General features: G+C 45.4%; 1 protein-coding gene across 2 annotated transcripts; it reads right to left on the bottom strand.

Annotated features, from left to right (window-relative positions):
* Nucleotides 1-610: 610 nt before the first annotated feature.
* Nucleotides 611-26,328, bottom strand: ZDHHC5 (zinc finger DHHC-type palmitoyltransferase 5). Of its 2 annotated transcripts, none has more exons than XM_004777596.3 (12): nucleotides 25,961-26,328; nucleotides 21,241-22,430; nucleotides 13,485-13,606; nucleotides 8,667-8,824; nucleotides 7,074-7,246; nucleotides 6,821-6,923; nucleotides 5,463-5,554; nucleotides 4,895-5,027; nucleotides 4,229-4,352; nucleotides 3,681-3,793; nucleotides 2,400-3,259; nucleotides 611-1,959 (listed from the first exon to the last, which is right to left on the bottom strand). In XM_004777596.3, the coding sequence occupies exons 2-12, from the start codon at nucleotides 21,342-21,344 to the stop codon at nucleotides 1,794-1,796; spliced, it is 2,148 nt and encodes a 715-aa protein (XP_004777653.1). In that variant the 5' UTR covers nucleotides 21,345-22,430; nucleotides 25,961-26,328; the 3' UTR covers nucleotides 611-1,793. The 2 variants fall into 2 exon arrangements, with proteins under 2 accessions (XP_004777653.1, XP_044918701.1); XM_045062766.1 differs by having other exon boundaries at nucleotides 13,485-13,571.

Raw genomic sequence — 26,328 nt, 5'->3', positions numbered from 1 at the left:
TCTGTTGTTATGAGCCAAGGTTGTTACTCCATCAGTAGGTGGAAAACCATTCAACTACAGGTTTAATCTAGGATTTCAGAGCAAGAGTGTATATGCTTATGTCATGGACAGTGAAAATAATGGGTTCTGGCCAGTTTCCAGAGATTTTGTGTCTGAGGCAGCCTATTTAAAATTAGGGCATAGCCTTTGCTTTGGACAAGCAGAAGAAACACCATGAGCTATCATATTAAAGTGCCAGCCATATCCAGGCAATCTGCCTCTAACAGGCTTCCATCCCTCCATCATCCACGGTCTCACCTCTGGCTACATCCAGAGAGCTTTACGTCCCAGAGACAAAATTCTGTATTCAAGAACTGTAGCAGTCAAGAGTTCTCTAAGCCTTGAAAAGACAAAGAGCTTAGCGGTCACAAAAGGTGTCTTCTAGGAATTTTTGCATTAAATCACCAAAATAAAAACAGGACCTGCTGTTTTAAGTGGTTACTTCCACTACTGTCCTGCCTAAAGGTGGGCCAGGACTAAAGAAGCTTCTGAGGTTTTCTTTGAGACTTTCCACCAGAGATCATTCACCTTGCCTTAACCAGACAAAATAACACAAGTCAGGGGGAGCTGGTTAGATCAGGATTTCTTTTTATTCCTTGTTGGTTTAAAATGGCTAATCAGAATAAAAAATAAAAGGGCCTCTGTCCAGAGGCTGGGGTCTCCCCTATTTAGAGGTTAGAACCCAGGTACCCCCACTACCCAGCACCATACTGAGGTGGGCTGAGGGGTAACCCCCAAGGGACAATCGGAGGGGCCTAGGCCTGCCACTCCTTCTCTCTATCCCGTTTTTTGGCATGTGATGAAAAATATTGCTTTTTGGATTCATCTCTCCCGGCCTTGGATTTAAAAATAATGTTAACCATGTGAGTTGGGGGAAGGCTCTGAGGGGACTAAAGAAGCCCCGCACTAATCCCTCTCCCCGAAGAAGGGGTGGGGGGGATTATCCAATATTGTTCCTGGAGCTCAGCCAAGCTCTTTTCCTGATCTCCCCACCACCACCAAAGTCATGGGGCTGTGACCCCTTTCCTGGGGAAACTAAGTGCCATGAACCTAGAAAACTAACTCCTCTCCAAGTCCTTCCCTCCTCTGACCAAGACCCCAGACTCGCCTCTCCCAAGGTTTCTTTCCTGATTACTACGCACCAATAGCAGTGGGGTGCGGTTTCCTTAGTTGGTAACTGGGACAAAAGAGAGGGAACCACTGGGAAAAGGAAGACTTCAATGGATGTCCCCACTTCTTTCTTGCTGGTCTGAGGAGTGGGAAGAGTAAGATACCCCTCCTTCTACATATCCCTCCCTCATTTTCCCATCCCAGGATAGATATATAATTTCTTTGATATTTATAATATATATATATATGTATATATATATATATATATATGTACACACACACCTGGTAACGCAGAGAGGAAAAAATAGAATCCGTAACAATAATAAAAAAAATTATTTCTGGTTTAAAAATGATCTGGTTCCCTCCAGGGCGAGCAATTGCACAAATGTCCACTGAGTCTGGTCCAGGGGTTAAAGAAGGGAAGGTCTTAAAAGGTGAAGGGGGTTGCTACCCCAGTCTCAGGGCCCCAACTCTCCGACTCCCCACCCCACTGCATTTTATAAAACGCTCCTCATCCTCTTGGAATCGGTGGTTTAAAAAAATGTCCATGCAGGGGAGGGGAGCCCCTTGAGGAAAGGAAGGTGGCCACCTGGGGCCCTTTGGTGTAGGCGCAGAGGCGTAGGGGGAAGGGAGGTGCCGAAGGCTCACACGGAAATCTCATAGGTGGTACCACCCACCCCTGACACCTTCTTGACTCCGCCCCTTGTGGGGCTGCTGAGAGGCGGCTGCCCTGGGCCAGGAGAGGCAGAGCCTATACTCTTGGGCTGCCCATTGGATTTGCTGTAGGCGGTCTTGAGCTGTACTTCATCTCTAGGAAGAGAAAAAAAAGAGAGGTGTCAAGAAGCAGGACACAAAACACAGAAAAGGGAGACCATTTTAAGTTAGGAAAACTGACCTACTTTTCTGTATGCTTTCTTACCCAAACATTTCCCCCTGTTTTATTGTCCTGCTTAAAAACCAACCTGATGCCCTATCTCCTCTCTTTACTCCTTCCCCTCCAACAGCAATTATCTTAAATACTTACTCTCAGGCAAATAAATACATTTCGGGAAGACAGGATTAAGAAAAAAGTATTATTGATCGTTAGGGTCTTAACAGCAATAGCCCATGAAGGCAGCTAGATAGAGTGAAAGGAGCTATCCAAAAGCAGGCACCTCTGACTCCACTTGCACACAAGTGAAGTCATGACATCTTTGGTAATGCTATGCTAATTTTAAGTCCACTGAAGTTCAGGATGGACTCATACTTACTTGGGTGTCAGTAATGGCTGCAAGGCTACTTCCTCTGCCTCAGAGACACCAGCTGGGGCTTTTTGGCTGCTGTAAGACATAGATCGGCCCAGGTATGGGGCAGTGGGGCCTGGTTCAGGGGACCCTAGTCCCCGGCCTCTTAGCCCATCTGGCTTGCCAAAACGAGGGGCAGCTGGGCGTCCCAGTGGAGTCTTGACCAAGGGTGATCTCTTTGAATCATCTGAGGAGGAACTAGTACGAGGGGCATGGCCTGAGCCCGGTGTTGACTGAATGCCTGAGTCTCCCAAGCCTGGTTCTTCCTCACGGCCCGGGAGTGGGGGTGACTGGCGTAGCAGCTTCTCTCGTTCCTGGAGGGAGGCCACAATATGGCGCGACAGATTGTCGTACCGGACTGGTGAGGGCTCTCGGTGTGTTGGGCCGGTTGGCACCAAACGTGGGTGCCTCTCGGCTTCCCGTTGCTGGGCCAGTCGGGCTGACAGGAAGGGAGAGGTGTAGCCTAAAGGTGGGTCTGGCTCAGGCCCTGCCTGCACTGACTCGAAATCAGGGCTGTCTGAAGGAGTGAGCAGGCTGTCATAAGATAGGCTTCCATTGCGTGTCTGGTTGGCCAGGCTCTTATAGGAGGTGGAGGTTGTGCCCTCTGAACGAATGGACTGCAACTGGCCCAGCTCAAAGCCAGTGCCCTGGGCCGACTTGAGGCTGGAGGAACGTGAGCCACTGGATAGTGGATCGAAGTGAAAGCTTTTGCCAAAGGTGGGAGAACGGAAACTCTCTGGCTCCAAGCTGGGCTCCGAGCGGTAGCTGGGATGGCGGCTGCTCTCTGCAATTGAAGTTGGCTCCTTCAGACTGTCCCCACGACTCAACTGAGGGAGAAAACAAAGCATGCTCTCAGTGTTCCTCCTCTTGTGACAGATGCTAGGCTCTAGAGCCCAAGCGGTCATGCCCTGCCCATATGCTTATTAGAACTTTTTCCATGCATCCTCTTGTTCAACACCTAGAGCAAACTAGCAAGTTGGAACAAATAATACCTCACTTTAAGATGCAAAAAATGAGGCTTAAAGAGGTTAAATAACTCACCCATGATGGGTTTTGAACACAGATCTGATGCTGTGATCACTAGTGCTTTTACTAGTATGCTACACTGCCCCCTCTTTGATGAAGGACACACTATCAAGATTCAGTCTCATTAATGTCTTTGGTTTTTTTCCTTCCCTTCTCCAAAGTTCTTTTTCCCAGAGCAGCTGACACACATCACAACCCTCCTTCTTCCAGAGTGTTCAGTACCTTGGCGCTGGAGGAATGAGGCATGGCGGCCGACGTACTGCTGCTACTGTAGCCCGGCCGGTACTTGTACATGGTAGGTGTGGGAGGGCTGTCCTTGCCCAAGAGGCTGCTATCTGCAGGAAAAAAGGCCCAGGGACAGACTTGACTTTACAAGCGGTTCTCTTAACTTGGTCAGAGGTCATTAAAGGACAGAGGGAGAACCAGGTAGGAACGGATATACCAGCCAACAGAAAAGTCCCAGGAACATGATTTGCCTGCAGTAAAGATTACAGACTCATAATGGCCCAGAACTCGGAGAGAGAATGCACCAAACATGTCTAAGATCTTCTATGGTCTATCTGGATGCTGACAGTTCCTTACCCACAAAAGTCCAATTCGCTACCACTAGCTACATGGAATCCCCTTTCTCCTCTACTAGCTGCCCAAAGTGGCCAAAGGCCCACCTGATGGGTGTTCTCAGTGACAATGCAAGTATTACTTCCCATGGCTTGCCTGTATGTCTTCTCCACAGCACATAGTAACCTTCTTACTCTTGTCAATGTTCTTACCCTCATTAGTAGCCAGGCTGAGGTGTGTTCGTAGCCCTGTGTAACGGCTCAGGTCCGGTTTAGGAGGAGGTGGGGGTTCAGCATCTGCAGACTGGCTCTCTGTTATCTCCAAGCTTCCCTTAGACTGGATGAATGAGGGAAAATCAGATTTGGAGAGCTGGGTATAAGGACAACGCATCAATTATGTATCTCTAAACTGGGACTAGAAGTCAAGGGATGAGAGCCATTTTGGGGATGACAATGGATAAAGAATAATTTTCAACAAGGGTTTAATCCTGTCATTTAGGTGTTCATTTCCACCAACTATTTGTTGAGCTCCTACCATCCGTAAGCTGCTACATTAAAGTCCTAAGAAAACATGGAAACGAAAGGCTCAACTTCTGTCAGTGGACTTAAAATCTAATGAAAAAAAGCAGATATGCACTTAAGTAATTAAATTTTTTTTAAGTAACTCCACACTAAACATGGGGCTTCAACTCATGACCCCAAGGTCAAGAGCCACATGATCTACCAACTCAGCCAGCCAGACGCCCCCGTACTTAAGTAATTTTTAACACAAGTTATCAGATATTGAGAAATACTATAAGGGTAATGTCAACTGAAAGTTTCCATCTCTCTGCCATTAAAGTCCCCAAGTTACCTACTTTACTTCCCTGCATTCCTCACCTTGCTTCTCCTCAGCTCTCCCTGGATGCCATTATCCATGATCTTCACAGTTATCTGCCCATCTGACACTTCTGGTCGAAGGAAGGGAGGTCTGATGACAATCGTCTTTTCTTTCTTTGGTCTCCCCAAATACCTGAGTGTCAAGAGTAAGAGGGCTTTCATTCATTCATTCTAAAATACCTAGTGGCTGCCTATCTTGTATAAAACATTTTTAAAAATAAAGAACAGTCTGATCAAGATAGCAAAAAACTCAGCATTGAACTGATTTTTTAGATTCCAGGAAGAACTGCACTAAGACTAGGCCTCTGAGCAAATACCTAGTTCAAGCCGCTCTAGAGTAAATCTCACCCTCAACTCTCCAAGGAGAGTAGCCATAATACCCAAAGGATATCAACTGAATTCGGGGGGTCCACTAAAGGACACCATGGCTTTCCCTTGCAGGTACTTCCCAGTCTAAGAGAACCCTTCCTCAACAGCAGTTTCCCACCCAACTTCCCCTATACTAGAACAAGTCCAAAGACAAACGCTTTGACCAACAGTGAATACTAGACCAAAGGGCTGGGTGTACCTGGGTGCTGGGGAACTGCAGAGCACACGGCTGACATTGTTACAGCAGCCATTGGTGAAGGGGTTCACACCTCCTCGGAATTTACCCGTAACCTAGAAGAAGTAAAGATGGGCCATTATCACTTAGACAATGGACTTTGACCTCCAAAGGCCAAAACACAAAACAATAACCAACTATTGTGCACCCTCTACTCAGAAGATACAAAAATGAGCAAAACGCAACCCTATCATCAAGAAACTTATAGTCATAAAAGTTAAGAATGGGAACTCTAGTGGCACCTGGGTGGCTCAGGCGTCAAGCGTCTACCTTTGGGATGGAGGCCTATATCTGGCTCCCTGCTCAGCAGGGAGCCTGCTTCTCCCTCTCCAGCTCCCCCCATACTTGTGTTCCCTCTCTCACTATCTCTGTCATAAATAAAAATCTTAAAAAGAACGGGAACTCTAGAGTCAGTCTGAATCCTAGGGCTACCTCACCCAGATAGTGTAGCTATCTGACCCCATACATCAGTGTTCTTATGTGAAATGATAACATAGCTCTCTCAAGATTGAAAACTAAGATAATATACATAAAAGGACACAGGTAAAGTCAGCTTTATTATAAGCACAAGAATAACCATTTCCCTTTAAGTAGTATCATGAGCTTCCTAAGAGCTGGCCTAAGTCTACTACTGTTTCTATAAGCTCAGAGCTTAAATTGTCTGATATACAGTGTACATTTTGCAAATGTCTGTCAACTAAGAAATGCTTCTGGGACACGTGGGTGGCTCCGTTAGTTAAGCATCTGCCTTCAACTCAGATCATGGTCCTAAGCTCCTGGGCTCGAGCCGTGCTTCGGTGGGGAGCCTGCTTATCCCTCTCCCTCTGCTTCCCAATACCCCCTGCTTATATGCTCTCTCTCTCTGTCAAATAAATAAAATCTTTAAAAAAAAAAAAAGAAGAAGAAAGAAAGAAAATGGTTCTGTTCTCATGCTTTCATGAGCACAGACACTTCATCATAAAAAGTATTCATCAGGGGCGCCTGGGTGGCTCAATGGGTTAAGCCTCTGCCTTCAGCTCAGGTCATGATCTCAGGGTCTTGGGATTGAGCCCCGCATCGGGCTCTCTGCTCAGCAGGGAGCCTGCTTCCCCTGCCCCTCTCTCTGCCTGCTGCTCTCTCTGCCTACTTGTGATCTCCCTCTCTGTTAAATAAATAAAATCCAAAAACCAAAAACCAAAAAACCCCACCAGATTCTTTAAAAAAAAAAAAAAAAAGTATTCATCAGGCATCCATCTCTGGGAGCACTCCACAATACTTTTATTAGAGGGCAAAGATTTGCAGGCCCAGCTCTACAATGCATCTCCCATCACTTCACCCCGTACCTGTTCATTGGTTGTGCGTCCCCTAGCCACCAGCACCACATGAAATCCTGTGAGGCCAGCTACAGGGATGAAGAATAAGCCAGCCACACACATCACTGTCATTCTAAAGCCAAAGAATCAAGGAGAACAGAGCAACATGATCTCACCATCCCCAGCCCCTACCAAGAGCCACCTTCCCTTTGACCCTTGCTACCACAGTGCTCGACTTTCCTCCTCCTCCCCGCTCCCAAGGCCACAACCCACAGAAGGATACGTGACAGCTGTGCGGACCCCTGAGAGTTCCTCCATGTGGTAGAGGACATAAAGGAGGCCAAAGCCAAACACACCCATGATGTGTGCTGTCAAGGAGAGGAGGAAAAGGAAGAAATAGCGGTAGTTCCGGCGACCAATACAGTTGTTCACCCAGGGGCAGTGATGGTCAAACTCCTAGAGGCAAAAAGAGAAACACTGAGAAGCATCCTTGGACCAGAGCCCTAGATCACTTCTATTAAGAAAGAGACCAAACTTGGGACACCCAGGTGGCTCAGTCGTTGAGCACAGGCCTTCGGCTCAGGTCCGAAGGGTCTTGGGATCAAGCCCTGCATCGGGCTCCCTGCTCAGCAGGAAGCCTGCTTCTCCCTCTCCCACTCCCCCTGCTTGTGTCCCCTATCTCGCTGTCTGTCAAATAAATAAAATCTTTAAAAAAAAAAAATAAAGGACCAAACATCAGAACTGAAGCACTGCTTTCATTAACAGGCAATCGTGATTGTGTTCACCGTTTAGTTGCTAAATTAACAAGGTTAATAAGATTAACATCATTAACATCAGAGGCTTTACAAAAACATCAAGATTCATGAGAAAAAAAGCCCTGACAGGCAAGTGCTTATAGCGAAGTAAAAACTGATCGGGGAAAAAAGGGTTAAAAATAAGAGAAAGGGGACGCAGGAGGACGCGCAGTAGAGAATACAGCTCTAAGATTGGAGTGCGACAGACAGCATGCAGTGGATGCAGCAGCTAACACAAACCCGGGACAAATGACCAAAAAGATGAGTCAGAAAGGCTACAGGTGGGAAAGCCTATTCCCACTTGGGGTCCCTCCTACAAGAGAAGAATATGCTCTACCTCTCATTTGTACATCACTGATAACGGGTTTTTTTTTCCATTTCCAATTTCGTCTAAATTACAGACACTAAAATGTACACATATATACATAAGAGTAAGTGTTTGCTATTTATAGCTGTTAGAGAATATAAAACTTTTAAATTAAACAGATAAAACTTTTAAATTAAGTTTTAAGTTTTAATTCCGGGATACTTAACATACAGTATTGTATTAGTTTCAGGTATACAATACAGTGACTCAACAATTCTATATACTACTTAGTGCTAATCTTGGTAAGTGCACTCTTTAATCCCCATCACCTATTTCATTCATCCCCCTACCCTCCTCCTCTCTGGTAACCATCAGTTTGTCCTCTATAGTTACGAGTCTGCTTCTTGGTTTGTGTGTGTGTCTCTCTCTCTTTTATTCCCTTTGCTCATTTGTTTTGTTTCTTAAATTCCACATATAAATGAAATCATATATGTGTTTCTCTGACTTGTTTCACTTAGCATTCCACTCTCCAGCTCCATCCAGGTCGCTGCAATTGGCAAGGATGAATAGCATCTCATTGTGTATATGTCCCACTTCTTTATCCATTCATCTACTTGAGAATACTTTTTGACAGAGTTAGAATATAGCCCAGGTAGTCAGCCAGGGCTAGATCTCACCCAAGACCCAGAATGCAGAAGATTCGATTCTTATTCGACGGACAGGAAGAAGAGAACCTAGATTCAGCACCCAGGCCCACCCCCATGAGGCTTCCTACCTCCACACAATTGTCACAGACACTGCAGTGGGAACATCGAGGAGGACGGTAGAAACGGCAGGTGGCACACCACTTCATGCGCACCTGGATGCCCTTAATCTCCACCGTTTTGTAAAGGGGAGCTCGGAAGTCGTCTTCCTTGTCTTCATCCTCCTCAGCTGCAGAGAGGAAAAATGAGTTAAAAAACAACTATGCCAGAACTGCACTAGGGGGGCGCCTGGGTGGCTCAGTTGTTAAGCGTCTGCCTTCGGCTTGGGTCATGATCCTGGAGTCCTGGGATCGAGCCCCACATTGGGCTCCCTGCTCAGCGGGAAGCCTGCTTCTCCCTCTCCCACTCCCCCTGCTTATGTTCCCTCTCTTGCTGTCTCTGTCAAATAAATAAATAAAATCTTAAAAAAAAAAGAACTGCACTAGGCATGAAGGATCCAGTGATATTTAAAATATGGCCTCTGCCTTTGAGGAATTCAGTCTACTGGGAGAGAGAACAGGAACTAATAACTAATACTGTGAGATCAGCCCTACAATACAACACTACCAAACACACTGGAAATGAGGTTCAAGACAGTATGACTCAGACGTAGCTCTGCTACCGGAATGCTGACACTTCGTTTACATACTACAAATATATCTGTAATGAAATAATTTACATATCAAAGCACATATGTAATGAGTCTGCATAATAGTTCAATGTCTACAAGGACATGAAAACTACAGCAATCCAAGAGAGGAATTAACAGCAACCCTTTTTATCCATGCACAAACCCCTTTCCAAAAGATCTTCCTTAACTCTATTAATTCCCTATATATTTCAGTATTATTTGCTGGCTCAAGATAGTCTCTCCTTACCTGAATGCCCTTTCCTTCTTTCTTTTTTTTGAAGATTTTATTTATTTATTTGACAGAGAGATATCACAAGTAGGCAGAGAGGCAGAAAGAGGGGGAAACAGGCTCCCCGCTGAGCAGAGAGCCCGATGCGGGGCTAGATCCCAGGACCCTGAGATCATGGCCTGAGCTGAAGGCAGAGGCTTAACCCTCTGAGCCACCCAGGCACCCCACTGAATGTTCTTTCAATTTCAATGATCAGAAACTCATGATCCTACTTCATAACTTAAAGTGCACTATTTGCCTTCTCATCTACAGTGTACAATTTTTATTTTTTATTATTAATCTAGAAAAAATACACATGGGAAGGAAAAATTAAATAAATGAAGGTATAGGGATTAAAAATCAAGTTTCCAACTTTCACTGACTGAGGAAATGCTTTAAAATATAAATAGGTGAAAAAAACGCCAAGGTAAAGAACTGTACAAACAAAAGATCCATTTTGAAAATAGAAACCAAAAATCCACACTCGTAGGGGCACCTGGGTGGCTCAGTCAGTTAAGCCATTTCGTCTCAGGTCAGAATCTCAAGTGGTGAGATCGAGCCCTGAGTAGGGCTCCAAGCTCAGCAGAGAGTCTGCTTGAGATTCTCTCTATCACACCCCGACCCGCTGGCACTCTCTAAAATAAATACATCTTTGAAAAACCAACAATGGGGCGCCTGGGTGGCTCAGTGGGTTAAGCCGCTGCCTTCAGCTCAGGTCATGATCTCAGGGTCCTGGGATCAAGTGCCGCATGGGGGGGGGGGTCCTCTGCTCAGCAGGGGGCCTGCTTCCCTTCCTTTCTCTTTGCCTGCCTCTCTGCCTACTTGTGATCTCTCTCTATCAAATAAATAAATAAAATCTTTAATAAAAAAATAAGAAAAAGAAAAACCAACAATGACATACATTTGATACAGATAAGTAGTATATGTAAATGTTATACATATAAATCTTTAAACCACTGAAAGGAAACAGCAACAGTAGTTATCTTCTTTTAAAATTTTATTTATTTATTCGAGAGAGAGAGCACGAGCACAAGCCCAAGGAGAGGAGAAGGAGATGCAGGGCTCAATCCCAGGACCCTAACATCATGACCTGAGCTAAAACCAAGAATCAGATGGCTCAACCTACTGAGGCACCCAGGAACCTCAATAGTAGTTACCTTTGGCTGTGAAATTACAGGTGGTATTTGTGTTTTTTATGCTTTCTACATCATGAATATTTATTCCTTATTACAATCTTTACTTTTTAAGAAAGTTTTCTTTTAAAGGAAAAATGTTAAAATACAACTTATTTTGAAATTTCTGATCTTTCCATACCAGAAATGAACACTTTCTTTTCTTAAAGTACTATAGGGTTCTTAGGTTACTCTTATAACTTAGCACAGTATAGCATATTTACTCCTAGAAATGTCTTCCCTATCTTTCTTTATAGACTGATGAGCTATTTGAAAGCAAGGACCTTTAAAACAAAAAAAAACAAAACTCATCCCAAATGACAAGGATAATGTCTTCCATACACATCAATAAATATTTTATAGACATTAAAGTGTCATTAAGAAAGCCCTCCATGAGGTGCCTGGGTGGCTCAGTTGGTTGAGGATCTGCCTTTGGCTCAGGTCATGATCCCAGGGTCCTGGGATCGAGCCCCGTGTCAGGCTCCTTGCTCAGTGAGGAGTCTGCATTTGCCTCTCCCTCTGCCTGCTGCTCCCCCTGGCTTGTGCTCTCTCACTCTCTGGGTGTCAAATAAATAAATAAAGTATTTTTTAAAAAATAGCCCTCCTGGGGCACCTGGGTGGCTCAGTGGGTTAAAATTTCTGCCTTCAGTTCAGGTCATGTTTCCAGGGTCCTGGGATAGAGCCCCACATCGGGCTCTCTCTCTGCCTGCCTCTCTGCCTACTTGTGAGCTCTGTCAAATACATAAATAAAATCTTAAAAAAAAAAAAAAATAGCCCTCCTTGGCGCTAGAGACTACAAGTTCCTTAGGTTCAACTAATCTTTGAGACAGAAGTCACAAATAAAGCACAGTGATACAGGCTTTGTGAGCACAATGATCTCAGGAAAACCTCATTCTCTCCAAAGACTTCTTCCCAATTTGAGTCTCATCCTTGCAAGTTAACTTCACAGGTGAGAGAAACATTGGTTACCAGAATCAACCTCTCTCTAAATCTAATGACGGTTCCTGACTTTTACCTCCTCTCCTCTGCCAGAACAGCCTACTTCTTCTCTAAGCTTAACCCTTCCAACATGCATGAGGAAACCACATCCTCCCTCTGTAAGGTAATTCTTCTATTATTCCCCTTTCCAGTTCCAACTTCCTTCTCTTCTCCAGTTCCTCCGCCTCATTCTATCAGAGTGCTTTAATTTTCTCTATCACAAAAACAAAAACAAAAATAAATCAAAGCTCGCTCTCTCCCCTAAGACATTCCATCTTCTGCCCTCTCTCCTTAACTTCTTGAAAGAGTAATCTCAACACTCACCGGCTCTGTTTCCTCACTGCCCATTCACTGCCTTCCAAAACATCAGTTTTGCTAATTTAACTGCATTTGCTAATTTAACATACATACCTAAACACACTATAAGAACTATCCCTGCCAAGATCTTAAATTCCTTAGTTACCAAAATGATAAGCAATTCTGAGTTTTCAAACTACTGGATCTAATTTCTGATACTGCCAACCATCATGAACTTCATGAACCTTCCTTAATTCCCACTTTGTCCAGTTTCTTCTCCTACTGACCTCTGTTGCCCAATCCCTCTCCAATGGCTCCTCCTTCTCTTCTCCTCTGCTCATTATTAAAATGCCAGTGCTCGTTAGATCTGACCTTGGTTCATTCCTAATCTTCGTCTACTTTCTGCAGACAATCTTACTCCTGTTGGCTACAAACACCACATGGCTGAAGCCTCTGAGATCAAAGTCTCTGAGTCTGACTACTCAATCGGCCAGTGGGGAACTCTATCTGAATAAACATACTATCTCAAGTTGAACGTGTATAAGAGGCTATCTTCCCCCTAAACATGTTCAACATTCCTGTAACTCCTATCTTGGTTTTTAAAAATCAGCATCCAACTTATCTCAAGTTAGGAGCCTTGGGACTACCCTAGACAATTCCTTCACTCTCTCGCTCTCCTCCAATAAACAAATGGTCATGAAGAAATGTGTTGATTCAGAAAAAAAAAAAAAAGAAGAAACGTGTTGATTCTGCAGGGAAAAATCTCTAAATCCAGCCTTGAATTCAAGTTCTCATGCGGTCTACATTGTGGCAATAGCCTCCCAAAAAGTATCTGTATTTACTTCAAGAATTATTTTTGTAAAAAGAAATCTGAGCCCATGACTCTTCCAATTAAACACCTCTTGCTGTCCAAATGAAGAAATATAACCTATTTAATTTAGCACATAGTCTTTGACAATTTGGCTCTCATTCACCTCCTACCTCTTCTGGCCCCGCTATGTGCTTTATCTTCCACCCCACTGAGCTCGGCATTTGTGGCACATGCTGCTTCCTGGAGCTAGAATGTGCTTCCCTGCCATCCTTCACCTGACATCCTTCCTGCCTCCTCTTTGCAGCACTGCCCCCATTTCCTGGGGCAGATGTAAGTGCACCCTTTCCTACGGCCTCAAATAACTTTTTTCATGCCTTCACCACGGTTCACACCACCTGCTGTAACTGTCGACCCTTCATCCTAGATTATTACTGTGCCTGGGGATTCATATGTTCAAAATGAATCCCCGCTGAATGAGTAACTGAAAATCAAAAGTTGACCCAAAGTGAATGAACAGGACTAGAAGTTATGGCACCTATTCTGGAAGACTCTGACCCACTTTTCATCATTAGACTATTGACGTATTCCAAAACCCTCAGAGTCCTAAGGCCCAGGACTAAATGCCTATGTCCAGAAACCATTATTTTTCAAAGGTAGTTGAGGAATTTCCAAGAGAGGAGAAGGAGATCTTACCTCGAGGGAAAATCCCTGGGTCCATGAAGGTGGCCATGCTGAAGTTGGCCAGCACAAAGAGAAAAACAATCGCATTGTAGATGGGCACTGCAGGTGACACAGAGAGGCTTAGTCCTGGACAGCTGCACAGATAATAAAGAAAATGAGGGGCTGCCCCTAAAACTTGGGACACCAACCATATAAAAACCTGAAAGGTTTAGCCCCCATACTGATACATCATGTGTGCTTCACCTCCGCTGTCCCAAATTATCTTCATCCTTCACAAGTGGGTCTAGTTTTCCCATAGAAATGTTCGTTTTAGATCAAGGTACGAGGCTCAGAATCCCTCCTACCATAACCCCTTGTACTAAAGGTCTGTGTTCTTCCCATTCACTCTCCCCCTGCAGATCTTTCCACATTTTGGAACCTGTCCTTATCTCCTTTTAAGCAGGCACAAGAATGAGGGACTGAGTATGTAACTGACGCCAGCTACATTCCCTTTTCTTGCAAAGGCCGAGGCTGCTGGATCTCAGCCATGCCCCACTGACCTGCACACAGGCGCAAAGCATGGGATACCACCTGCCTCTCTGGCTCCCCTTCCCTCTTCCCAGCTGGCTTTCAACCACTCTTAACTGCCTAAAATTTCTTCACTGTACCAGATATTCCTGAGAGTTTTATTCAACTAAAAGCCAGTTCTCAAGCGGGGAGGGGGACCACTCAGAGATACCTATGGGTATCAGGACATAGAACGAGACCCCTTGAGGTCTATAAATGATATAGAAGAGTAGGGGAGAGAAAAAAAAGGAGAGAGCAGACCAAATCAGCCCTAAATGCTATAGGAAAAAGAAACTGGCCAAACATATCCAATATTCCATAGGGTCCAAATCAAGAGATATGCTTTAGATAACTTTTCTTTGACAACCCCCTAAAAAAGAGAAGGGTGCCCTAGTCCATGATTAAACTCCATTCCTCTCAGGATATGAGTTCATAAGTAGGAATGCTGTAAGAACTCTTCCTTTCTGCTGATTTCCTGCGAGGTGGAAATTTCAGAAGAACATCTGATGTGCTGGTCGCTTTGTCAGTACTATCAAATGCGTGGTCTCCTATCTCAGCTCACGAAGAACTTCCCCTTACAAGACAGCAGCTAAATACCCTAATCTGCTTTGTGGCTGAGAACTTAATCTCCAGAATGAGGACAGCATCTGTCCTTGTCCCCTCTATCTGGACCGGCCAGAAGGAAAGGAAGAGTTCACTGAAAGAAGGGGCCAGGAGAACAAAACAGCAAACGAGTCTGGAGAATTAATCCACAGTAGTCCTGGATTCTGTTGAGAGATCTGTCTCCATCAAAACAAGAAGCACAGCCCTGAATGGTGATTTGAGATGTGAGGAATTCATAGGAATTGAGCTCCTTAATCAGAGTAAGACGCAAAACTGATTGTCACAAAGCATCTCACAGGTCTTCACCACCTCCGTCTACTTATTCAAATTTAACATACATTTAAAAAAAAAATAAGTGCATATTTATCATGTAGTAGGCTTTTTAGATAGTAAATACCAACTCTTTGCTTCTCTGGGTAGGTGAGTACGTAATTGGGAAACGAAATAATGAAGCGAGGTGCAGGCACTGATTTCAAGGGAAAAGAGACCCTGAGTCACAGCCCTCATTTTCCTCTATCCACATCTCCCAGGGAAGCCTCTTCCTCTAGGGGGTTCTCTGGTTCAGAAAATATGTCCCCATACTCGGGCAGGGTTTGGGGAGGAATACAGGCAAGATGAGCCCTTACAGAGTCCCACCCAAAGGCTGACCTCCCAGGTTCCTTGGGAGGGAGGGACAGAAACTAAAAACCAGTCATCCAGGTCAGAGCCCCTCCCTGGCGCTTAGCTAGCTGTCTTGCTCTGACTTCCGCCAGGGGAAGAGGAGAAAGGGTGACTCACTTGACTCCTACAGCCTGGGAAGATAATTAGAAGGGAAGAAGAAATTAAATCCTTAGAACACTGAGGTGCCCATGATTTAAACGTCTCGTTCCTAGAACTGACGACTGTAGTTACAGTGGCCTCTCGAGCTTCCAACAGACTAAAGGTTGCTCGATCTCTGAAGGGAGCTAAGGTCAGAGTATGAGATGTCAGCCCCTTGCAGGCACAGACAGCAGTCTTTCTGATGCCATTTTTTCTTCAGTTTTTCCATTTCCAAATGAAGAAAATCACCTAATTTCTTGGGTACGCTGCCACCCACCCATCCCTGGATAACGAACATCACCCCTGCAATCTTCTCCCCACCCCCAAAGATTTCAAAGTGATCTCTACACCCAACGTGGGGCTCGAACGCATGCCCCTGAAATCAAAAGTCGCATGCTCCACCAACTGAGGCAGCCGGGAGCTCCACTCCGGTAACATTCCTGATAGCGACTCATCCCAGCTTCAGACTCATCCCAGCTGAAGCGCGTGAAATCCTACAATCTATCCAGTTTCAGTTTCTGTTGCCAAAATAAAGCCTAGAGTAGCTGGCATCTAGAAATGATGTGAATAACTCCACTTCCCAGGCAGCATCTGCCCCTTGATTGAAATCAAGGACCCACTGTCCAACCTTCACACTCTAGCTGATGGAACACTCCACCAAGGAGAGACGAGAAGCAGCAGAGCCTGCTCCTGCCACATCCCATATACTACTTGGCTTGGAGAGGCTTGCTGTTGCTACAGTACTTTGCCAAATTCCTACGTGACCACTCCAAGTGGCCTGTCTGAATCTGCTGCCTTTGAAGGAAGGAGATGAGGCCTGGGCTGAGGAGGAGTTGTTAGGGCTGGTCCTCAGCCTATGGCAATAATCACAGAGCTCCAAAGCAAAGGGAGTGGCCGGAGCCCAGAAGGCTGGCTGACTCACTGATGAGACTCCCAGACCTATACCAACCCAGGAAGAACAGGTTCTTCTGCACCCCCATCCAGCACTTCTGTTTTCAGACAGAATGGGTTTCAATACCTACGCTCCTGGGGCACCTAGTTGGTTCAGTCAGAAAAGCATGCAACTCTTGATCTCAGGGTTGTGAGTTCAAGCCCTACGCTGGGTGTGGGATGACTTAAAAAAATAAATAAACTTAAAAAAACACCCACAGTCCTGAACAATCTGTTTCCTGGCCCTCTCCAACACTTCTATTACAAAAAATGGTTAAGCTGCTGGTAAGAAAAAGTAGGAGTCAAGAAGCTTTGGATCTTAATCCCATCTCAATCAATGCTTTGCTATGTAGCCTTAGGTAATCTACAGAGAACTCTCCAATCTTGTTACTTCAGCTACATAATACAGATAGGAGAATGCAGGAGACGGTATCTGAAAAAATCCTAGAAATCTTTTTATTTTTATTTATTTATTTTCCTAGAATTCTTTTTAAACCAGCTAGCTTAATACTGAGCATTCACTGCATAGAAGACATGCGTCCCCCCAATATCTTAATAACTAGCACCATCATCATCATCACTCCAGTTCCACCTTCATCCCTAATTCCACCTTCCCTATGTGAGGTACTAGAAATTCAAGATCACTTAAAACAGAGGCGCTAAGCTCCTAAAGAATAGGTCTAAGCCTTCCACCCATGCCTAACACATAGTTTGACTCTATGGCTAGTGTTTCTTATGGATGAGGAAAGGCTGGAATGAACAGCCCACTTCCTGCCCCTGGAGATCCTCAAGATTCCATGGGGAAAAAAATTTTCCCCTCTCAGGTGGGTAAGTTTCTCCCTAAGATACCTGATTGGCCGTGTCTTACGCACACTTTCAAGCAGCTGAGTACAAGATGTAGGACTTGGGCACTTATTCCTGGATGAAAAAACAACGTGGGAAGTAAAAGGAACATCCACTGCTCAATTAATGCCCTAAATCACGAGGCTGCTCCCACTCAAATCAGGTGCTAGCACTTCTGCAGTCAAGAAAAAAAGGACCAGAGGGAGAGGCACTAAGGTTACCCAACTCTGTGGGTAAAGGGTTGGGAAGGGCCAGAGGCATAAAGTGAAAAGAAGCTCTTTCACAGACTGGAAAGACCATCCTGGATTTCTGGACAACCCTGACTTCTATCCTGCCCGTAGAGGACGGCTTGCAGCAGAGATTTTAGGGCTGTGCCCTCCCTACCAACTTCACAACTATACACAATGAGACACTGGTTGACTCAACTGAGAGCTCAAGGAGATTTTAGGGAGGCAGTTCAGTGATTTATTTCAAATGGCACTGCTGGGAACTCTAAGAAAGACGCAGGGGTCCCCGAGGAGGCAAAGAGGAGAGAAACCAAATGGCTGGGGCTCTACACACCAGCCTCAGTTGACCCAGAGCAGCCCTCCTCTCATGTTTTACACACTGGGGTTCCACCGAAGATCTCATTGGAAAAGGGGTCACTGTGCTCAAATAAACTACTCTCGGTCAACCCTCTCATTTTACAATGAGCAGACTCACAAAGGTTAACAGACTTTACCAAAATTAGTCTCCTGACCCCCAACAGTGCTGATTGCTGTTACTTAGCACTGCCCCCTACCCTTGCCAATCACAAAAGGGGACTAAACTAAGACAGATGAGGATCCAGGCCCGTTATCTTAAAACACAGGGTGTAGGATCTAATCAGGACGAAGAAGGTTACTTTAGCAGACACTCTCCTTCCCCAACAGTGAAAATGGAAAATTAAAACAGAATCCCCAATAACTCTCCCACTTAGTTTTGGTACAGGACAAAATGAACGAACGGAAGAGATCAGGGTTCTGGAGGGAAGGCCTCAACTGTTCTACTCAAGCTTCCCCAGGGCAGATAACCTTTTGGCGACCAAACCCAGCTGATAATTTCTGCTCACAGCTTTCCCTACCTACCAGAGAAACACCAAGGGTAAATTGTTCCTAATGAGTTGAACCCTACATGGCTTCACTAATTATGTCTGCCAACTGAAAAGGACTCTCTCTCCTACTCTCAGTCCTCGAGGTCCCAAAGCTGTTCCCAACTGGGACTTAAAGACTGTGGTAAGAACAGTTACAGCCGGGTGAAGAGAACAGGAGGATGACAAGAGTTACAGATTCAGGGCCCCAAACCGGAGGTGGCTCAAAGACAGCCTCCCTCTAGGGCACTTGACTGGCTCAGGCGGTAGAGCACCTAACTCGAGATCTCGGGGTTGTAAAATCTGGAGCCCCACGCTGAGGGTAGAGATTACTTAAAAATAAAATCTTAAAAAAACTAACCAATGAAACAAACAAAAGAGAGGCTTCTTCTCATCTATTTGAAACCAGAAACTCCTTTTTAGGTTGTATATAGTTTTAAATTATAAAACTATAATTTATATTTAAATTTATATTTTAAATATAAATTAAATATTTAGGGGGTCCCTGCAAGGAACTGAACCTCAAAAAGGATATAATCTGTGGGGGGAACAGTTTTTGACAACAGTGGCAGCTCAGCCCAGATATATACTTCTAGAAGAATTGCTAAGGTCAGATGTAAAGGAAGAGATGAGAATTTCACAGGTACCAAGAGCCAGGTGATAGAAGATAAGGAGGGTGTTTATCTCCAGGAGATGCGCAGGGGAGAATCGAGGAGGAAAAGAGCCCAGAAACTGGCCCTGAGGAAACTGCCAGGGGGAACTCTAGCTATGACTTGATTTTCTAACTTCTGATTAGAGGCAGTGATTCCAAAGTCCATTACTGTTCTTTTTCCTGGGGCTGAGAGACCATGAATAAGGAGGGCCCCGATTTCTCTGGCACCAGGGAATGAGAAAGTAGGTTAAATAGCTTCAACTATCTGTCGAGAAAATGCCTATGTCAGGACAACTCTTTGTGGTGAAACTGGTATAACCAGCCACGCACTTCGATGGCTTCAGATTAACAAAATAAGAACAACGATTCTGCTTGCTCCTTCTCAAGAACAGATGGGCCGAAAGAGAGACTGCTCAGTCAGGCCTCCTGCATTTCCTAGCTTCCCGACGGCCTTGCCTTTTGAAGGAAAACAGGCCCTCCTCAATCAAGCAGGCCTAAGGGTATCAACCTGGTGTGGTGCCATACCCTCTACCCTCCTGACACAGCACCACAGCTGCTACAAGGATCCAAAGACCCCATATAACCGTCCCTTGGTTAAAATTCTGATTCTAGGGCCGCCTGGCTCAATCAATTGCTAGATCATACAACTCTTAACCTCGGAGTCATGAGTTCAAGCCCCACACTGGGTGTAGACATTACTTAAAAAATCTTAAAAAAAAAAAAAAGGTGATTCTATTTACTGGCCATAATAGCAGAAACCAAAACAAGTCTAAGACTGAAGATTCATAACTCCTTAGTGACAGTCAATACATGAAGAAGGACAGAACACTAAGCACGCTGAATTTAAGCAGAAGAAAAAAATTATGAGGAAAAGTCAGATAAAGAAGAAAGAAGAAGAATAGGGCTGCATTAGACCCTTGAGGGACTCAACAGGCATGCTCAGGCTGGAGAGCTGGCGGCCAAAGAATCCATGGCCTCTACCCTCCAGACGAACACATAAAAAGCAGGATGATGTTCATACCTTAGATAAGAGATTCATTTTTTTCCCTTGCTTAAAAACTAAACAGAAAAACACTATTACTTCGCTGACTCTACTGGCCAAACAATCCAAATCTTTTAGAATTCCTTTTGATACCCGAAGCTCAATTTGGGGGGAAGAGAAGTTTCTTCCCCTACTCAGACTTAGTATCAGTTCTTAGATTTCTCCCCATACTAGTAACTGCCCCCTTCCCAGAAACTCCTGCTTCATTCATCCTTCAGTGAGTCCACACCATTGTTACTCCCTACCACTTCAATCCATTTCCTTCCTCTTCCCAGCAACCTCCCATTGCTCTAAACAGCACCTCACAATTAGGTCTGAGCCCCAAATCACGGCAGAGTGAACTCCCCAGAAAATCTAGCATGCTCGGACTGTTCCAAGAGCTACAACTAGGACACTGACTCAGTGACTCAACAGTTTAAGGCTCAGAAGCCTGCTACGTGTTAATTCATAAACAGGTAACGGCAAAGAGGCCAGCCAGGTGGTCGGCAGCTAAAATACTGTGTGAAGAGGAAAGATAAATCAGTCTTCTCCAGTGAGCAGGAGAGGAACAAAGTCTGAATATCCAAAGCAGGAAACCCTTTGGTGGCAACCGCTTTTCGAAACAGGACCAGGGAATGCAGGAATGACCGCCATCCCTTCGGCAGGAAGGGATGGGAAGGCAGCCTACCAGGATTTTTCCTAAATAAAATCTGCACTTTCCCAGTGGCCTTTGCAGGTCCAGGCTTTGGCCCTTAAGAGTGCAGAGAAAACCATCTGAGCAACAGGAAAAGCCCAGCTGCCTCCTTGGTACATCTCTTAAATCAATTTTGCAATTCTCCAGTACACTCAGCTCCAGACATCCTGCGGAAAAGCCATTACTATCTGAAAAACCTCTCGTCTAGTTCTTTCTTTCACAGAACCAATTGCTTAAGCTGCTTCAAGCCTCTCTGGTGGTTTCCTCCTACCTCCTTCCTAGTTCACGATCTCATGATGGAGAGCTGGGTAGGGAAATACAAAGACATCTGTGATTCCCAAGGAAGGGAGGCAGGGAAAAGGAGAGGATTCAACAGAGTAAAATTTCTAACAAGGCTGACAGGGTAAGCTTTTCCTCCCTGTGCTTAACCACATCTCTGAGATGTGTTGTCGCCTCTATCCAACAACAAGATGCCCAGGCACGTGGCGAGAAACTAGCAAAACTCACGTGACAAAAACACCCCTCACCTCCCCCATGGAGCCCCCCAAATGCCACCACTGGGAGAAAACTCACGTAAAGGCAAAGAAGAGGGTTGTGGCTCCCACTAAGAAGATGGCGGCTGCTGAGACTGGAACATACTTGCTGGGCTTGAATCTCTTTCCAGACTCTGCGGGCATGTTGGAGCTCTGATGGAAGGTCTGCCCTGCCGCATAGCCCAGGCCCACACAGCGGCAGAACAGACAAGAAAACGGGAGGAGGGAAACAACGGAGAAAAAGAGTACAGAAGGAAACCAGGGAAACAGAAATTTAAAATTATCACCCTTCCCCCTCCCAAGGAAAACAAAAGGTCAAAAGATCTCAAATGAAGGAAAGCACATGGGAGGGGGAAAGGTGATTCCAAATGATGAATAACCACCTCCCCAGAACAAGGCAAGAGGGAGAGATTAAGAAACACAACTTGTACAGTTTAAAAACTGGAGACGAACAGTAGGCTGTACACATGCAAACGGTTGCAGGTGGAGAACATGGGCCGTCAGACAGATCAGGGAAAAGCTCATGGATGGAGCAAGTCTTCAAAGGGCAAGCAGGGGTGGGTATTAGGGTAGGGGAGAGCACAGGGGCAAGGAAAAATTCTTCTGAGGAGACACTCTAGCACCTCCACGACCAACACACTCCACCAGATGTGAGCTGCACCTAAGAGGTGTGCCCTGTGTTTCTATTTTAATCCAAAAGGGAACCTGAGGCCCCTTCCAGTTTTAAACAGGTGTTTACTGTAGTCCTCGTCCCTTTTAGGCAGTTTTCTCAATGCCACCACTCCCACACCTTGACTTCAAGGCCTGTAGTCTGGCAATGGTGGTTTAATTTTATTTATTTTCTCTTGATGGCTAAAGCTGGGCAGCAGCTGTTACAAGGTTGAGTTGTAAATCCTTTTCTTCGAAGGGGGAGGGAAAACAGAGAGAACTCGAGCAGGCTTGTCTGTCTTCAATCTCTTCTTGTTATTCCCAAACCCTTTAAGGGCTCCGTTTCCTATAGAGTTCATGCAAAACTAAAGAGAAACGTAAAATCCCTGAAGCCATGTTCTTCCCAATAGTAGCAAAATAAGAAGAAATCAATTCCACTCAATGATAGCTCTAAAAGGGTACTGTGGATAAAAGCAAAGTTCCAAAGAGGTCCCTATTTCCAGGTTAGTCAATGTCTTTGATCTTTCTTCTTCAGTCTTGGGCTTTCTAGATGCAGAATTCAATGGGGTTACAGTGCCTCACCTGGGAAAAAAAAAATAACACAGATATCTTAGTCAGATAAATTCTTTCAGAGGATTTCTTAAGAACATCAAGGCTAACACCCCACAGGCTACTCTGTAAAAAAAAAAGTGCCTTTTTATGGCATACACTTCACTTATGTCACTTATGTGCATGTGGGAAAGGATTCTGAATTGGGAGAACAATGGATTCAGAATCCTTCACTCTTCTAAGTGCTGTTCATACTGGAAAGAGAAGAACATGGTTTCACCTGGCCTGAGGTCATCAAAGAACTAGCTCTCTTATATAGGGTACATCTCACCTGACACAAATGGGCAGTAACAAATATCAAGAATATCAAAATCTAAAAACAAACAAGGGCATAGCAGTGAAGGACAGTCCTAGAAAAGAGAGTTCTCTTTGGACAAAGAGAGTATTTATTGCAACAATGAAAAAAGTAACCTCAAAATTAGGACAGTATGTCTCATTTCCTTTCTGTGCATGTCTCTGTCTCTTATCTCTCTATGCTTTTTAGTTATAACCCTGAAGAGGCAAAAGCTGAGTTTCTGGTTTGCTGGAATAGCCCATGAAAGCATCTGGTAAGAACTGTCCTTGAACTGAAAGGTGAGCTGCTCTCTCTAAGAAACTGAGTCAATCATAGGGGCTGGTCCTTTTCTTCCCAATTCAACAATTTATTTCTACACTGGCCTATCAGAAGTCAACTGAGCCTCACATTCCCCATATGACTAAGAGTAACAATTATTTCTGTTGACTGTAGTAGCCAAGTAACACTTTGGATTTTATAGGATGCTTTTCATCTAGTGATCTCAAAGCACTTAACTCACATTATCTGGTGACACAGTCCCTTATCCCACTCCATAAAATTGAAGGCTAGAGAATGCCTGAGGCCATTCTACTTAATCACTTGAGCAGTCAGTTTAAGAACCAGAGTTCACATGCCCCTCTGCCAACACAAAGCCATTCTACCACTTTCTCATCCACTACACTACTTGCCCAGTGACTGCATCTCGGAATCTGCAGACCAAAAATTTTACTTCAGTTAGAATTTAAAAATAAAAATTCAGGGGCGCCTGGGTAGCTCAGCGGGTTAAAGCCTTCTGCTCAGGTCATGATCCCGGGGTCCTGGGATGGAGCCCCGCAACAGGCTCTCTGCTCCTCGGAGGGCCTGCTTCCTCCTCTCTCTCTGCCTGCCTCTCTGCCTACTTGTGATTTCTGTCTGTCAAATAAATAAATACAATCTTTAAAAAAAATAAAAAATAAAATAAATAAAAATAAAAGTTCATTTGACCCAAGCAGTTCAGTATTTCCCTTAATACCAATGGCAGAAATTGCTACGTTGGAAGATTCAAACAGTGAAATAAAAATGTGCCCTGAATTCATCACTTCCTCTCTTAACCTGTGGCATGGAAGGCAAAGATACCTTCCTTCAAGATGCACTGTTTCTCTCCTTAAAAAAACAAAGCATTAGAGGGCCAAACAGCAGTATTAGAAGAGAGTGAACACTCAGAGAGTACAAGAAATTCTGAAAGGCCTAAAAAAGATAAACCCCCTCTAGCGCCTGATTTTATGATTATTTAACACGCAGTTTCTATAGTAATCAAAGTTCAACCTTCTCAATTTAGGCCTAAGTAACTTTGTGAACAATGAGAAGCAAATTCTTGGGTTTGTGGGCAATACTAACTAGTAAAATAAACTTTCCCCTCAAAACCCCAAAGAGTAGAGAAGATGTACAGCTACACTGCTTCAGTTTTATCTAGAGTAAGTAAAATCATTTAGACACCGTATATTAGGGGCACCTGCGTGGCTCAGTTACTGAGCATCTGCCTTCGGCTCAGGTCGTGATCCCAGGATAGAGCCTGACACCGAATTAGGCTCCCCGCTCAGCAGAAAGCCTGCCTCTCCCTCTCCCACGTCCCCCTGCTTGTATTCACTCTCTCGATGTCAAAGGAATAAATCTTTAAAAAAAAAAAAAAAAAGACACCATATATTATTTCAGATCATATTTTCTGACAGGAAAAAAGTCACGTGGGTTAATATTGCCATAGTAATGCAGCATCATTAAAAGCCATGCAATCTGGGGCATACCATACTGTGAAACAAAAGTGATCAACATTTGAAATGTTTAGGGAAGATACATTAGAAGACAGAAAACAAAAATAGAACAATTTATTGGGTATAATAAAGACGTACCAAGTCTAAGGACAAAAATGTGCTGTGGGCAGTAGGGAGGAGACTGCAGGGTGAGTATGGTTCATCACATATGAGAAAGGTGTACAAGAATGTGTATGACATATTCAGATACAAAGTAACCAATGGAATAAAAATACGCACACAGAAAACAAACTACAGATCATATGGTATAAATGTTTAATACAAGTAGGTACCAGGGTGAATGGGGAACAGCAGTACCACTGATAACAGAAATTATAATTTGTTGAAAAAAAGTAGGGTAACACTGCAATACAGTAAACCTGAATACAAAGTAGTCAAGGTATCATGAATAATCCACATGTCAAGATGTTGGCTGGAGTCAAGCAGAAGTTTAATAAGGGTGTTATTACATACGGAAGAAGCCAAGTACATGGCAGCACAATTCTTATAAGCACTAGGTGAGTCTTTAAGAATGAGCGATAATGAGCAATATGAAGAGATCTGACAGAGGACGAGGGATACTGGGATAAAAGGATAGGGAGATGATACAAAATCAACCTAGTCAAGATGGCATTAACCAGGAAGTGAAAAATCCAAAACAAAAAATGGTCTAGGGTATAACACGTATCCGATCCTACACCTCTTTCCATAACTTTTAAGTCACTTTCTTACTTCTCATTAGCGTGTTTTCATTTGCCCAAGTGGGTAAAACACTTTCCACCTCCATGTCCCACAAAGACATTCCTATAGGTAAAATACTGGCAAACGCATTCGAGCTCCACTGGCAAAAAGTACAAAGTACTAAGAGCACGGAGCACCCAGCTGGTGGGGGGTAGGGAGGAAACGGAAAGATGGGAGAGAACAGGTAACAGGATGAGGCTTGAGCCAAAATAAGTATCAGCAGAAGGGGGCAAGGGACCTGAAATGCGGGGAGGTAAAAAGGGACCAGCACCCCGTCCCCACCCCGGGGCTGGGGCAGGGAGAATCACCATTTGGGGCAGAGTTGGCTAAGACCGAGAAGACGGAATCCGCGGCGGTAGGGCCCACTGAGGCTGCGAGAGACGGCAGAGCCCGGGGGCGCAGGGCCGGGGGCGGAAGGGGCGGCGGCCGGGCGCCAGGCGCGGAGGTCCGGAGCCAGGACCGGGCGGCCGGGCACTAACCCGTTCAGAGCCCCGGTGGCCGCGGATCCCCGGCCTCTACTCGTCGTCCGTTTCCGGGGCCCACGGGTCCCGCCGCAGTTGGATGACCCGGCCCGGGGGAGGAATGGGGCCTCAAACCACCTCCCCGCTCCTCGGTCCCCCTTCCCTAGAGGTCACACTCCCCTCCCACCTCAGTGGCCCGGCACTTCCGGTTCCGCAGGGGCCGGTGTCCCCGGTACTCACCCCCGGCGCGATTCCCGTCACTGCCGCCGTCGTTGTCGCCGCCGCCTCCCGGCGGTGCCGTCCGGCCTCTGAGAGGCCGCGCGCGGCCCCCGCACGCTCCACGCCCGCCCAGCTACGCGCGCTCCCGCCCGGCGACGCTCGTCTTCGAGCCGGCGCGCGGCCGTTGCCCTCAGCGCCGGGTCTCGAGCCCTCCCAGCGTTCCCATTGGCTCCCTGTCCCGGGCGCGCGCGACGCCTCGCGCGGGGCACGTTTCTCTCATTCATGCGGCTCGCGACGCCGCGCCCGCCCCCGTTCACTCTCCCATTCACCCCTAGCCCCCACCCCCACTCCGCTCTAGGGCGTGCGCGCGATCCCGGCGACCGCGGCGA

Source organism: Mustela putorius, unplaced genomic scaffold (assembly GCF_011764305.1).
Source record: "Mustela putorius furo isolate JIRA1106 unplaced genomic scaffold, ASM1176430v1.1 tig00000127_pilon_pilon_pilon, whole genome shotgun sequence".
NCBI classification, from domain to species: domain Eukaryota; kingdom Metazoa; phylum Chordata; class Mammalia; order Carnivora; family Mustelidae; genus Mustela; species Mustela putorius.
This window is presented reverse-complemented; position numbering and strand designations above follow the sequence as displayed.